The sequence below is a fragment of the Nothobranchius furzeri genome, chromosome 4, assembly GCF_043380555.1.
Source record: "Nothobranchius furzeri strain GRZ-AD chromosome 4, NfurGRZ-RIMD1, whole genome shotgun sequence".
NCBI classification, from domain to species: Eukaryota; Metazoa; Chordata; class Actinopteri; order Cyprinodontiformes; family Nothobranchiidae; genus Nothobranchius; species Nothobranchius furzeri.
In genome coordinates this window covers 54,779,160-54,795,436 of record NC_091744.1, presented here as the reverse complement: position 1 = coordinate 54,795,436, position 16,277 = coordinate 54,779,160, and the positions used below count along the sequence as shown (strand labels likewise).

General features: G+C 40.4%; 1 protein-coding gene across 1 annotated transcript; it reads right to left on the bottom strand.

Annotated features, from left to right (window-relative positions):
- Window positions 1–10,196: 10,196 nt before the first annotated feature.
- Window positions 10,197–11,948, bottom strand: LOC139069791 (zinc finger MYM-type protein 1-like). Its single transcript, XM_070550743.1, has one exon. The coding sequence runs from the start codon at window positions 11,946–11,948 to the stop codon at window positions 10,197–10,199; it is 1,752 nt and encodes a 583-aa protein (XP_070406844.1).
- Window positions 11,949–16,277: the final 4,329 nt, after the last annotated feature.

The following is a 16,277-nucleotide window of genomic DNA, read 5'->3' as shown; positions in this document are numbered from 1 at the left end:
CCCAGGTTTCCCAGTAAACAAAGAGAGGGGGAAGTTGGGATATGACATTTCAGACACTTTGACAGATCTTCACATACTCTACCCCAAAATTCCTGGACAGGTGGACAGGACCACAGTGCATGAATGTAATTTTCAGGAATGTTGTTTGTGCAGTGTGTACAGGTGTCAGACGACACAAACCCCATCTTGAACATCCGATGACCTGTATAGTGTACTCTGTGTAGAATTTTGCACTGAATTAATTGTAAATTGGGGTGTCTGATCATTTTAAAAGTATTTAAACAAGTTTGGGACCAGAAGTTCTGGTCAAAGCTGACTGATAGATCCACCTCCCATTTTTCAATAGGGATTGCTATTCTATCGTCTATTTTGGACAGTGTCTTTTATACTTTAGACAATAGTTTGGGGAGGGTTGAGATTATAGAAGTCAAATACCATTGGTGGTGTTTGTAATTTTATTTTATTGAGCTTAAATTTTTGTTTGACTACAGATTTAATTTGGTGATATTCTAAAAAGCTATTCTTATCTATTCCAAATTGGGAGACTATTCGATTAAATGGGATGAAGTCCAATCCTTCAAATATGTGTTCCAGGTATAGGATCCCTTTATTTTTCCAGTCCGAAAGGTTCATCATTTGGTTATTTAGCAAAATATCAGGATTATTCCAGATAGGTGTGCGTCTGCATGGTACTAGTGAAGACGCTGTCATTTTTAGATACTCCCACCATGCTGTCAGAGAGGTGCTGATACTAATACTTTTGAAGCTTTCATGTTTTCTTATGCTTGAGCTAATAAATGGTAAGTCTGAAAGCTCTATCGTATTGCAAAGTGTCTGTTCAATATCTAACCAAGACTCATCTAGTGGGTTATCTTGCAACCATCTTGGTATATATTGCAGCCTGTTGGCTAAGAAATAATAATAAAAGTTGGGTAAATCCAGTCTTTGGTCTTCTGAAGCGTTTTTAAGCTAATTCGTGGAGGTTTATCCTGCCAAAGGAATTTAGTAATTGAGGAGTCCAGAGATCTAAACCAGTCAGCTGGTGGTTTGTTTGGGATAATTGAAAATAAGTAATTTATTCTGGGTAAGATCATCATTTTAATTGTTGCAACCCTCCCCATGAGTGATATCGGAAAGGATTTCCATCTTGCAAGATCATCTTCCACTTTCTTTAAAAGTGGGATGTAGTTCAGTTTGGTTAGATCTGCCAACTTGGGAGATACAGTAATTCCCAGGTATGGGATATTCCCTAACTCCAATAGTGTATTAAGCAAATTGACAAAAGAGAAATTAATTGGTAGAACTGTGGATTTTAACCAGTTTATAGAGTAATCTGAAACTCTTGAAAAAGAGTTTATCAGTTCTATTGAATGGGAGAGTGAGGATTGAGAATTCTGGAGAAAGAGTAAAACATCATCTGCATAAAGACAAATCTTATGTTCTAATTTCTTACACTCTATCCCTTTAATATCTGTTTTTTGCCTAATTGCTGCTGCTAGTGGTTCAATAAAGATAGCAAACAGTGAGGGGGAGAGTGGGCATCCCTGCCTGGTCCCTCTCTGAAGACAGAAGCTAGCTGATATTTGGTAATTTGTCCTGACACGTGCCGTTGGTGAACTGTATAATGTTTGCAGCCAGTTTATGAAGAAGTTCCCAAAACCAAATTTATGTAAAGTTGCAAAGAAGAACTTCCAGTTAACTCTGTCAAAAACCTTTTCTGCATCTAGAGATAATATACTAGTTTCTATGTTTCTACTGTAAGAGAAATCTATCAAATTAAGTAATCTACGTGAGTTAGTGGATGACTGTCTACCCTTGATGAAACCAGTTTGGTCAGGGTGTATTATGAAGGGGGTTACCTTTTCTAATCTTTTTTTCAGGGCTTTACAAATTATTTTGAGATCAACATTAATAAGGGAAATTGGGCGATAGCTGGTAGGAAATGCATGGTCTTTGCCTGGTTTTAACAAGAGACTAATATTGGCTGAATTCATGTTTGGCTGTAATATGCCACTCTCTTCGATTTCCCTCACCATTCTGAAAAATGTTGGAGCCGGAATGATCCAGAATTCTTTGTAGAACTCTGCTGGAAACCCGTCTGGACCTGGAGCTTTCCTATTAGGCATTGATTTAAGGGTTTCCTGGAGCTCAGCTGATGTTAGTGGCGAGTCCAGGACTGTAGCTTGGCTGTCTGATAATTTAGGAAGTGTTATCTTGTCAAGGAACTCATTGATCTCGTTATCTGATGGGTTTATCTGTGGTGAGTACAACGTTTGGTAAACGTCTCTGAAAGTGTTGTTTATTCTTTCAGGGTCATAAACTATATTCCCGGTTGAGTCTTTAACAGCAGATATGGTAGTTTTCTCTTTATTAATTTTTAACTGGCTAGCTAAAAATTTACCTGATTTATTGCTATGTTCAAAGTTTTCTATTCGTAGTCTTTGTGCTAAAAATTGTGTCTTTTTGTCAATAATTCCATGAAGTTCTAATTAAGCTTTACGTAATTTGCTCAGTAACTCTTCTTCTGTGGATGCCTCTAAAGACTTAATGATTTCTTCTAACTCCTGAATACATTTGTTTTCTGTTTTTTTCTTATGTGATGAGAAAGAGATTATTTTACCTCTCATCACTGTCTTTCCTGCCTCCCAGAGACTAGATGCTGATGTTCCAGGCAGGTCATTATGTTCTAAATATAAAGCCCATGCCTTTTTAAAAAATTCAATAAAACCTTCGTCTTTAAGCAGTGATGTATTAAACCTCCAGTTTTTGTTTGGTGGGATTATCTTCTTGCTTAACAGAGTTAAAGAAACCAGAGCATGGTCGCTGACAGCTATGGGGTGTATCTCAGCGTCTGAAATATCAGCCAACAATGAGCTGCTGACTAGAAAATAATCCAAACATGAATGAGAGTGATGGACGTGTGAGAAAAAAGTATACTCTCTACGGTTAGGATGAAGAGATCGCCATGCATCACAAAGCCCATAATCACTCATGTACTGTTTAACTATATTAGTGGATTGCCAATTGCGCTGAGTCCCAGCTGTACTGAGCCTGTCTGTTAAAGAGTTCATCCAAAAATTAAAATCATCTCCAAGTATAAGTGGACAGTCCAAGTGTTCGGAGAGTACAGAGAAAAAATTATGAAAGAATGGAGTGTCATCAATATTTGGACAGTATATGCTGACGATAAATAAGCTTTGGTTCTGTACAGATATTTTTAACATTATAAATCTGCCCTCTGGATCAGAGACTGTGTCCAATACTGTGAAATTGATGTTTTTGTGTATTAAAATAGCTACACCTCTTTGCCTAGAGTTGTAGCATGCAGAGAACATGCTAGGAAACTCAGGTGTTTTCATCTGCAGATGTGGCAGATCTATGGGTCTCTTGTAATAATATTATGTCTGCTTGCACTCTTTTTAACAGATCAAAAATTTTTAATCTCTTCTCTCTGGAGCCAGCTCCATGTACGTTCCATGAGACAAACTTTAGTGCAGGGATTCCCAAAGTGTGGTGCGCGCACCCCCAGGGGTGTGCGAGCTGCCGCTAGGGGATGCGCGAGGTGAAAAGTGTAATGGCTGTAGAGCTCAGAGAAGTCTGTCATATGTCACCATTAGCGTAGCCAGAAACTCATTTGTGGGTGGGACAAAGAAAAAGTAAGTGGACACAATAAATGTAATTGAAAACAAGTATATTTTGCGCGTGTGAGTGTGTGTCCTCCGCATGTGCCCTAGCTTCATAATAACAATGCGCCGAGCTTCAGCGCTCTGGCCTGCACACGCTGATATGTTCCGTATCATTTTTAACGATGTTGGAGAAATCTGAAGGTGGTGAGCCTGGCAGATTGTAATTAACACGCTCTCTCATGCAGGTGTTCTGACATTGTAAACCTCACACACAGAACATTGTGGATGTAACTAAGTAAATCAAGAAATGATTCCCATCTGAGCATTTTAGCATTATTATACTAGCACACTGACTGTGGGGCAGCATTCTAACAGCGCGCTGAAGATCTGAAGTTCAGAGTTAGACGCGTTCCAGCGGAACCACGGCTCACGGGTGCACATGTGAGCACATCTGGGCTGAGCAGAAGTAATTTTACAACATTGGTTTAAATAGCGCCAATAACGAGACGCGGTGACTTGAGCGGCTCATGGAGTTGTGCCGCACGCACGCACACACACACACACACACACACACACACACACACACACACACACACACACACACACACACACACAGTTTCAATAAGCACAAGCGCCGCGCCGTCAGACTGAAGGCAGAAATGAGCGCTGCCTCCTCCATGATAAAAAAAAACTTTTAAGAGGTTTTATAACAACATTTTTCATTCAAGGTCAAATTAAGAAATTAGCTTCTATTTTGGGATGACGTATGAAATTCAAGTCCGCTCTAGCCAGTGGAGCCAGTCATGTTACTGCAGCATTTGTTACCGGTCCGCGTGGCAGCGGATCACAGATTCAGCCACACCATAAAACAGCAATAAGTCGGTCTGAGGCAAAAGTTAACCTCATGGCTATATCTTTTCTTTTCCCTATAGACATTTTATTACGCACAAGTAGGTGACCAGCTCAGGTTTACGCAGAGCAGAAGGAAGGAGAGAGCTCTGGTTAAACGTTCCTGCTTTAAGAAAACCGTTAAAAAACCGTTAAATTGGATTTTTTATGTGCTACCTGGGTACTCTAAATATTTATTTAAAATTAAATCAAAGGAAATTGTAATGGTATCAAATGTTTATTAATGAGTATTTAAAAAATGAAAGTGATGGGGAAAAAGGTTGATCATATTTTTTTAACCCTGTCTGTCGAGTGACTGTTTAGCTTGGACGTAGAAGGGGTGCGCGGCTAAATAAGTTTGGGAACCGCTGCCTTAGTGCACCCATAGATGTGTGTGTGAGTAGCTATAATATGACGCCTTCATGTGTATGAGATAAAATAAGTAACTAAACGCATACATTAATCTTATAGTAAATAATAGAGAGTAAATAATAAGGGTATTATTATAATCATTATTATTATTTGCAACATTAATAAAAAAATAATAGTTGCAAAAAAAATTATTATTTATTTATTTTTTATACAATATTAATATAAAGATATCAATGCTGATAATGAATAAATAATAATAATAATAATAATAATAATAATAACAACAAGACAAGCCCAACAGTGTTTTGATTGTGCAATGAAACTCCTTAGGCTACTTATCCGTGTGACTGTGTGTATGGAGTCTGTGTTGTGTGTGTGTGTGTGTGTGTGTGTGTGTGTGTGTGTGTGTGTGCGTGCGTGTGCATGTGTGCGTGTGTGTGTGTGTGTGTGTGTGTGTGTGTGTGTGTGTGTGTGTGTGTGTGTGTGTGTGTGTGTGTGTGTGTGTGTGTGCGTGTGCACACGTTGTGTGCTGCAGTGTGGAAAGAGAAAAAAGAAAGAAGCTAATTGTGCCATGCAGATGTAAAGATCCAGAAGCAGATACAAAAAAGGGAAAGAGAGGAATTATAAAGGTTAAGAAAAGGAAAAAGAAGAAAGAAAAGAAAAAGTGTTGAGGGTGTGAGGTGGTGAGGGAACAGGTGAACATTTCTAAATGGATCTAGCAGCTATAAATCCTGACATGTTCAAACCCAGTGAGTGCTGTTAATAATAATAAAGTTGTACTTGATGTTGTCTAATAAAGCCAGTCTGTTACTCCTCGTTCTTTGTAGATCTTACTGTCAACAAACAGTTCATCTATGGAGATCACAGCCCGCTTCCCATCCTGGATGAACTTCTTACGCAGCGGGAAGAGAACTCGGTGGCAATCCAGAATTTCTTTAGGAAACTGATTGTTAACGCTGTAGTCTTTACCTTTAAGCTCCCTCCCTCCTCTACTTCTTCTTTGAAATTAGGCAGGCTAGACGTCCATAAGCCGTATTGCTGCCATACCAGCCAACACACTCAGCCAGCACAACCCACTGCACACAACAGGCATGCGTACCATCCCACCCCATGTTTCCACATAACCAACATCACCAAAAATCCACCACCCGCTCACACCCCAGTGAAAACACACAACCCCACATGGAGGTTCACCCCATACGCACACTCCTCAGCTCTACTCACTGTATACCAACGGCTGTACCTCCAATCACCACTAAGTTTGCAGATGAAACCACCATCATTGAAATAATCTCAGACAGGGATGAGTCTGCCTACAGGAAGGAGGTTGAATGCCTGATGCTGAACACTAAGAAGACAGTGGAAGTTATTGTGGACCTTAGGAAGCGCACAGCCCCACTCCCCCCCATCATCCTGTCTCATACTCCCATCACCATTGTAGAATCATTTTGCTTCCTGGGTACCACCATCACCCAGGACCTCAAGTGGGAGCCCACCATCACCTCTGACCCAGCGAAGGACGTACTTTCTGAAGTAACCTGCCAGCCCAGTCGATGATGCAGTTCTACACCGCAATCGAGTCTGTCCTCACCTCTTCCATCTCTGTGTAGTATGCTGGAGCTGCAATCATGGACATGCAGAGACTGCAGCATGTTGTGCACTCTGCTGAGGTCATTGGCAGCAGACTTCCATACAAGACCTGTACACGTCCAGGACATTGGTGTGCAGGTCGGATCACAGCTGCTCCTTTTCACCTTGCACTCAGACTTTTTGACTTTCTCCCATCTGGCAGGGGAATGCATTCAGACCAGAACCATTCGCCACAAAAACGGTTCTTCCTTTCTGCAGGTAAACTCTAACCCTAAAACTGTTCACTCTGTTGCGTTTGTACTTGTCTGAAGAAGAGGTGACCGGACCCTGAGGACGATTGTGGAGAAGGACCGATTCCAGACCTTGGGGGACCTGCAGAAGCAGTGGACTGAGTCTAAAGTAGAAACATCGGTGACACATAGGCGTCATTTTAACCGGGGACGCCGGGGACATGTCCCCGGCAAAATTTGTGATTGGCAGCTGTGTCCCCCCCAATTTCCAAAATCCTGCTGATGAGTTTTTTTTTTTTTTACCAGCTCAGATCTATACCTACGTCTGCTCCCAGCAGATTTTTTAAATGTCGCAACTGGCATCTAATTATTTATACTTGAGCTTTAAATAAAAATAAAACCGTTGTCGGTACAGGATCTGCTCGGGTGCAAGATCGGCTCGGGGTCCGTCGACTGCCGATGATGTCTAAGTAGTTGATTGGCTGAACAGGAACCTTACGGAATTACGTAATCACGTTACGTTGGTCCAGGCAAATCTTTCTATTGGAAAGATGGACAACTTTTACAAAGAAATCCATCATTACCTCTTTGAAAATACACTTTTAGCATAGAGCTGCATGTATATTAGGGCTGAACGATTAACTGCATGTGCAATTAAATTGCGATGTGACAAAAGGAGATTTTCTAATCTCAAAGGCTGCAATTTGGCAGCGAGTGGTTAGCGCAATGCTAATATACATGGAAAAACCCATAGGAATGCTAATGCTAAAATCGCCGATTACATTATTACAAATTATGAATTACAAACGTGCCAAACCATTACATTTGGAGTCTTATAGAAAGTAAAAATACCATCAATCAAATAAGTACAGACAGGTATTTTAGTAAAGCCAGGAGATTTTCTAATCTCAAAGGCTGCAATTTGGCAGCGAGTGGTTAGCGCAATGCTAATATACATGGAAAAACCCATAGGAATGCTAATGCTAAAATCGCCGATTACATTATTACAAATTATGAATTACAAACGTGCCAAACCATTACATTTGGAGTCTTATAGAAAGTAAAAATACCATCAATCAAATAAGAACAGACAGGTATTTTAGTAAAGCCAGGAGATTTTCTAATCTCAAAGGCTGCAATTTGGCAGCGAGTGGTTAGCGCAATGCTAATATACATGGAAAAACCCATAGGAATGCTAATGCTAAAATCGCCGATTACATTATTACAAATTATGAATTACAAACGTTCCAAATGATTACATTTGGAGTCTTATAGAAAGTAAAAATACCATCAATCAAATAAGTACAGACAGGTATTTTAGTAAAGCCAGGAGATTTTCTAATCTCAAAGGCTGCAATTTGGCAGCGAGTGGTTAGCGCAATGCTAATATACATGGAAAAACCCATAGGAATGCTAATGCTAATATCGCCGATTACATTGCAATTTATGAATTACAAACGTGCCAAATGATTACATTTGGAGTCTAATAGAAAGTAAAAATACCATCAATCAAATAAGTACAGACAGGTTTTTTAGTAAAGCCAGAAAACTTTTAACTCCAGAGTTTTGGCTAGCAGCTACAGTCTATGACAAAACGTCAAAAACTCTAAACACAAAATACTTAAATAAACGGGACACACTTCTTTCCTGCAAATACAATTTCACAGGTGTTGCTAATACCTATGATTCTTCAAGGGATGTGCTCAAAGAGGAGTTCAACATTATGAATAAGATATAGTGTTTTATTTCACAAATACCATTATAAACACAAACTTACGTCTTAAGAAACATTATTTTAATAACGAAAGTGCTAAATTCTTTCCAACAGTATAGATGTGTAGTGTATTTTGTCCGAGTCGGTTTGCCGTACTTTGACGTCATCGGCAGTCGAAGGACCCCGAGCCGATCTTGCACCCGAGCAGATCTTGTACCGACACCGTAATTAATTAATTTGTAACATTTCTGAAAAAGCGCCCTGCGTTATGCTGAGTTCTCTACCCTGCTGCCCTGCATGCAGCTGTCAGCAGTTGTGATAAGCAGGAGAGCACGTCACCCACACTGCTCAAGAATCTTTTATTCTTGTTTAGCTCCAAGAGGTAAGCAATGTTATATTTTATTTAACACCAAAAGAAGGTGATATTTGAATGCGATTAATGCAGGGGTCCTTCAGGCGTGCTTACAGCCACCCCAGCTGTTCGCATGTAGCTGGTGGAGGTGAGTACACGTGAGCAGAATTATATGTTGTTAAGTCGATTTTAAGTTGAGTTAAGTAGCTTTTGTGACTTGTTTTTGACATGCGAGGGCTCTTGGGAGTGTTCTGTGCGAAGTTTAGCTGTAGCTTTAAAAAGAAAAGCAAGTTATATGGGTGATAATGCTTCGATTAGAGTGTTGCTAATAGAAGCTAACTTCTCGTGAGTGAGTGTTACGTTACTTCGCTGTCTTTTTAACCTGAACAGAGTGTGATGCTAGATAACATACATTAGCCACGTTTACATGCGCAAAATCTCCTCTATCCGATGAAAATCTAGGCTGTTCGGAAATCCCAAATGTTTACATGGACACTATTTTATGCACCAAGCATCAAATCCGAATAAATAGTTTGAGCATGCGCAGAGAGTTGTCTTTCCCGGAAAAGATGGTAAACAAATGCCATGAAACGAAATGAAAAGTGTAATGTGCAGAATTTTTGATCTGACTGGGTGTTCAATCCATTTACTTGTGCCCATTTAAACGTGGCTAGTGATGGAAATTGTGTGTTTTGTTATACCAGGAAAACTCATGTATGAATGTTATAGAAGAAAAATGTATTTGTGTTACAAGTGTTGTTAGCAACTTTTGGTTATCCACTTATAATCTGTTTTTTATGTAAAATGTGGAAAAAAAACCTTGAATAGTAATAATAACCACTAAATCACGCAGTACAGTAACATGTAAGTTGGTGGGGACCCCTGTGTGAGGCTGGATAACACACATTGATGGAAATTGTGTGTGTTCTGTTGGACCAGATTGCTGCCAATAAATGCAAGTTGAAGAATAATCTGGTGCCATAATCTGCTTTTTGGTGAATGTGGAGCACAAGAGTGATGACACAAATTGTCCAGACCACATCTACTGAACAGGTCAGAAGGTGATCCGTTACATTAGCTGTTCTCCCTTTATTTTGTTTGGATGCCTTGATGAGTCTTTTGAAGCTTAAAATAATATGAAGGATTCTTTAGTCAAAGATGGAGCAGTTAACTGTTTTATTAACAGAACAAAAATGAAAAAGGAAATAACCATTAAGTTTGAATGCACACAAATACAGATTGTGAACACACTGAGAACAGTAGAACGATTAAATGTAGCTAAAAAAAATTGGTGAACCAAAATTAAATGCAAATTGAACTTGATGTTAGAACGGTAATCTTAATAACTAATGCTGTGAGTGTGTTTGAGACCGTAAACAAGTGGATTGTGTATGTTTTATGTGTTTTTCCAATCAGGTGGAGAGTTAATAGTGGCCAAAGATGTACACCCGTCTCTCAGATGTACCAATGAAAACTGTGGCTATTTCTCTTTTGTCTAGCCTCTTCAGTCTATCCCTGTGGACGTGGCAGACTGCAGTGCTGTTGAGCCTCAGCTGTGTCATTGTTGACCTCAGCCAGGTCTTCAACCGTCGCAGAGCGCTGAAACTCCTTTCAGCCTCACAGGATGAGACTGGGACCACAATTAGCAGTCTCACCAGAGTCTCAACTTGTGAGAAGAGCCCTCTGACCTCTGGTTGCATCCCTCTAAGAATTTGGGCAGCCTCTTTACAGAAAGTGTAGGTATGATTTGCTTTAAACATTGCCAACTGAATTTGCATTTTTTGCAGGTCCAGTTCTGGGTACAGGCTCACCATATCATTGGTCTTTCCAGTAAGCAGCAGCTCCTCCAGCTTGTTCAGATTTTCCAGGCTTGGCTGGTCAAAGCGATCATGTAGCTGGGTGATCACTGTGTCAATGGCACTGAAAAAATGGACCCGGAAATACTCCTCTGGTGTCGCAGGAGTATGATGCTTTGCTGGACCACCATATTTTCTGGATGGCATTCGGACATGAGGTGGGTGTACTGGCTGGAGGTCCAAGTCTGCAACAAGTTTCACAGCTTTACCATAGATGCTCATGAAACTATCATTAGTCCTCAAAGAGAGAAAGCCCTGTCTGGTGTATTCAACAGCTTTCAGTATTCCACTGATGGTTTTTCCTCTTGCCTGCAGACTCAAGTTCAGGTCCTCCAACATCATGAGGATCTCTTGTCCCAGAAGAAGGCCAAGAATGGTGTTGCCCTTTTCCAGTCTGTCAAGTAGGCCGTTAGCTTTAGAAGCAGTACTGTCGGTGAGATTTGTAGATGCCATCTCTTCCAGGGCAGCCAAGATGGACTCATATTGAGTCAGGACTGCTCTGATTGCTGGTGTGCGCACAGTCCATCTGGTGGCACACAGAGGCTTGATGGAAGTGAAGGAGCCTTTTTTTGATATGCATATGTCTTTGAATATTGTTTTGCATTTGCCAGACTGAGCGAACAAGCAGCCCAGCTCGTGTACCCACTGTAAAGCGTCCCTGATCACAGGTGTGGAGGTACATGCAGCCTGTGTGACAAGGTTCACACAGTGTGGGCCACAGTGGACAAAGGTGGCCAATGGTTGCTCTCTTCTAATCTGAGCTTGTAACCCTGACAGGTGCCCCGACATGTTGGCTGCTCCATCATAGGTCTGTCCACGTAGACCTGAGAAAGGGAGGTCTAAACGGAGCAGCACATCAGAGGCAATTTTAAAAAGGTGTTCGCCAGTTGTTGAAGAAGCCTCGTACAGTCCAACAAACTCCTCCTTAGGCTCCAGGCCATCATCAACATACCGGAGGCATATTGAAACCTGTTCAGTGCCAGATATATCCTGGGTCCCATCCATTATTAGAGAGAACTGCAGTACAGGTAACCCATGGATTTCAGTTGTTATTTGTCTGATAAGGTTGTTGCTCATTAACATCAGCAGCTCATTTTGACACGCAGGACTTGTGTAGGAATGATACTTCTGCAGCCAGCTTGCCAGATTGGGGTCATTCTCAGCCTTCTCATCCAGATGCTGCTTGAAGTTTCCGTCATCATTGTCATGACCTCTGAGAGCTAGGCCCTGTTTAGCAAGGTACCTCACTGAACTAACAATTTCTATCAGTGCTGACCTGGCCTTCTCTTGTGCACTTTCTGAGATGCTGCATAGTTGCATTCTGACTGACCTGTGTGTGTGCGTGTGTGTGTTGACAGCAATTATGTGTGCCCCACTACCAGCGTGCCTGTCAAATGACTCCCTAGCCTTCTTCCAGTTTCTGAACCCCTGAGAAATAAAGGTATGTTCAGTTTTTTTTGCCATTGTTGAAATGTTCTTTTTAAAAGCAGTTGTGCAGTAGAAGCACAAAACTCCTTTTATTTCAGGACTGTAATGGAGCCAGGGGAAGATTTTGAACCAGCTCTCCTGGAAGTGAAGAGTGCGGTTCGGCAGAGTTTGTGGCTCAATGAGCTGTGCTGCTGGTTGGTATGGGGAACTTGGACCCTCAGCTGTATGGATCTCCTGGTTTGCATGTGGAGGGTTATCCTGCTTCCCGAGATCAGTAGCTGATGGCTCGACCTATAATGTAATTATTCAGTTGTCATTAGTTTCTTTACATAGTTCTCAGAAATGTTTTGATTCTACACTGTTCTCCAATTGGTCTACTATTGCCATGATGTTATATACACAACTTACTTTTCTGTTTGTATTTTAGTAGTAATTGTAGTGTTGTAGATCTGTTGTTTTAATCAAATCTGTTTTCCTTCCACATTTTTGTACAAGTTGAACCAATGCAAAGCCCTGCAGATGGATAAATCTTGCATATGTTTGCTTCCTGAACCCTCACCTGCTGAATCTGATCTGAGCTTGTTTCAACACTCTCCATTTCTTCATCCAGTGATTGCACTTGCTGTAAGAGTATACCAAAGTTGGTTTCATATTTACTGTAAGGTTATATGATTTTCTGTTGATGTGAATTTCACCTCTGCATTCTCAGCTGCCTGTTCCTGCGTGTCTTCATTTTCCTCTGTCACATGCTGTTCCTGATAGAAAAAGGGTATTCAAATAAACATTACAACTTGTGGGATTTGATTTTTTTTTTAATTTGCAATGCAGCATAGACTTTGACTTAATTATCTTTGGTTTTGTTGGAAAAGTTTAGGTTCTTTGGGTGTCCATTATTTGACATCCAAAAATGAGACACATTCCTGAAGCACTGAACTTGTGTGTTGTTTACTTGAAGAAAGCTTTTGACTTTAAAATGTGCTGGTTCTTTGTGGTTAGAAAATATAAATAACTTCAGCTAGGCTAATAAGTCAAAAAGTGGAAAAAAAATATCTGTGGAAATAACTTAACGGTTTAAAAAAAGATACCCTGAAACAAATTGGTCAGTCATATGGGACAAAAATCTGATGCACTAAGACACATGTGACTCTAGGGGGTGCTGATTCCTACTGAACAAATGTAGTGCTATTTTGTAGTATCAATGCCATCAAAATCTGATTTAAGGTTAACACAGTTTTGCAAGGCTATGAAAGGGCTTGTTAAGGTCATGTAAGGGGTTCGGGTCATGCTGTTGGAATCTCACTTTTACACCCCCAAACTACTCTGAGACTTATTCATTTACTCACTTCAACCTAAAAATGTATCCTTCTAATACTTTTTAGTTATGGATGGGTCATTTCACATAATAGGACCATTTGCTAGATGGGGACCTAGTTGGAATTAGTTAAACAGCACCACTCAGTAACAGGTGCATCTCCTGGATGTTAGGCTACTGCAACCGTTCAGAACCATCCACTTGAGCAGGTCGGGAGTATATCACGGCTGTGCTGTTGTATTTATGTATTGTAAGATGAAGTCTTCTGAAAACGATGAAAACCTAGACATTTTATCAGTTTATGAAATCTTCCCAGATGCCCCGCCCTAATGGCACATAAAAAGCAAAAATGTCACGGAAAAAGAGTTTTGGTCACCTAGCATAAACTGGATGGTTTTTAACCGTTATTGCTGCTAGCTAACTGTTACCAGTAGAGAAACTTGCCCTCTTTTATCTACTACTAAGTAAGTCAATATTAAATGATAAAACTGGATATCTTAGTCTTTTTTGTAGGGATGCACTTACAGCACATTTTTTCTTGCCGAAAAACCACCTGATATCGGTTGCATTCTTTCTTTTCGACATGGTTGACGGACACCTACTTTTCACCTTCTTCACTTTAAAAAAAATCAATCCGGTAGTTCACGGACAGCTAGGTTGTGGGAGCGTGGAGTTGACCAGTGAGTGGAGCCTGATAAAGATGAGTATTTTTCTCTGAAAATCTAATTTGATAGTCACAAATAATATAACAAGGATATATATATATATATATATATATATATATATATATATATATATATATATATATATATATATAAAATACACGATCTTTTTTGCTAGGCTAGCTACATGGATGTAAAGATTCCACCTTGCTTACAGGCTAATGGGGGGTTTTAGTGACGTTGGAAAAACAAAACAGGATTTTAAATAACTGTCAATACACTACTGTGCATATTGGAGTGAAACATTAAAAACTAATGAATACTTAAATATGCTAGCCTATTTAATGATTGTCCCCAGCAATTTTTAAACCCCAATCAAGTGTATGGTTATTGTCCCCAGCAATTCTAAAAACAAACTGACGCCCTTGGGTGACACTTTACAATAAGGTACACAAAATTGTGCTTCGTTACTAGGAGACGACTTAGGAGGTAATGAGTAATGAAGCAAGAAAGAATATGGAAGTTAACCAGTAGTTCCTGGTGAAAACGCTCATCAGTCTTGTTTCATTGTGTAATACGTAGTTAGTCAATACTTGCTGGTAAACACCCAGCAGTCTTATTAAGAGACTAATAGGTAGTTATCTATTTGTGCTTTGTTACTAGAGAACGTCCTTCCCCTTATTCGTCTCCTTGTGTTCCTCATGTGCCTCATTGTGTTCCCCAACCCCTCCAGGTGTCCCTGTTACCGAAGCATCCAGAGCCACCGTGTACAGGCGTGTGCAGGAAATGGGCTACAGGTGTCTCATTCCCCAGGTCAAGCCACTTTTGAACCAGAAACAGCAGCAGAAGCGCCTGACCTGGTCTACAGAGAAGCAGCACTGGACTGTTGCTCAGTACTTTTTCGGATGAAAGCAAATTTTGCACGTCATTCGGAAATCAAGGTGCCAGAGTTTGGAGGAAGACTGGGCAGAGGGAAATGCCAAAAAGCCTGAAGTCCAGTGTCAAGTACCCACAGTCAGTGATGGTCTGGGGTGCCGTGTCAGCTGCTGGTGTTGGTCCGCTGTGTTTTATCAAGGGCAGGGTCAATGCAGCTAGCTATCAGGAGATTTTGGAGCACTTCATGCTTCCATCTGCTGAAAAGCTTTATGGAGATGAAGATTGCATTTTTCAGCACGACCTGGCACCTGCTCACAGTTCCAAAACCACTGGTAAATGGTTTACTGACCATGGTATTACTGTACTCAATTGGCCTGCCAACTCTCCTGACCTGAACCCCGTAGAGAATCTGTGGGATATTGTGAAGAGAAAGTTGGGAGACGCAAGACCCAACACTCTGGATGAGCTTAAGGCCGCTATCGAAGCATCCTGGGCCTCCATAACACCTCAGCAGTGCCACAGGCTGATGGCCTCCATGCCACGCCACATTGAAGCAGACATTCCTGCAAAAGGATCCCCGACCAAGTATTGAGTGCATAACTGAACATAATTATTTTTAAGGTTGACCTTTTTTGTATTAAACACACTTTTCTTTTATTGGTCGGATGAAATATGCAAACATTTATGAGATAGGAATTTTGGGTTTTTATGCCAAAATCATCAATATTAGAAACAATAAAAGGCTTGAACTACTTCAATTGTGTGTAATGAATCTAATATGAAAGTCTAATGTTTATCAGTACATTACAGAAAATAATGAACTTCATCACAATATGTCTTTGGTATGTTCTGTGTCTAGTTTCCAATTCGATTTTTAGTTCTTTTTAAAACACAAGAAAGGTTTTCTCTTTACTTTGCTCTGTGCGCGTTAGTTTTCGATAAGTGTTTATGTTTAGGGTCCCGTCGGTCTGCCTGGTTATTTTCATGTCCATAAATGCTATACTGCCAGACGGCAGTATAGCAGCCCGGCGGGATCCTAAACATAAACACATTTAGAAAACCAACACACACACAGAGCAAGGGAAAGAGAAACCCTTTCCTGTGTTTTAACAAGAACCAAAATGGAATTTCTCACAATATGCTAATTTTTTCAGAAGGACCTGCGCGCGCACACACACACACACACATTAAATATTGTGTACCTGTTTAACATATGGCATAAACCTCTCTTGATTCTAAAATCTGTTCCCATCTCATCCACACTCAACAGCCAGTGCACAAAGAGCACCAAATTTTTAAAGGATTTTGTAGATCCGATGAGAAAAACCCCAAATACAGAAAAAGTACAAGAAACAAAGCAGCACACAACCC

Excerpts from the sequence above, each read along its gene's own strand:
- LOC139069791 (XM_070550743.1), bottom strand. The coding sequence starts at position 11,948 with ATGCAACTATGCAGCATCTCAGAAAGTGCACAAGAGAAGGCCAGGTCA.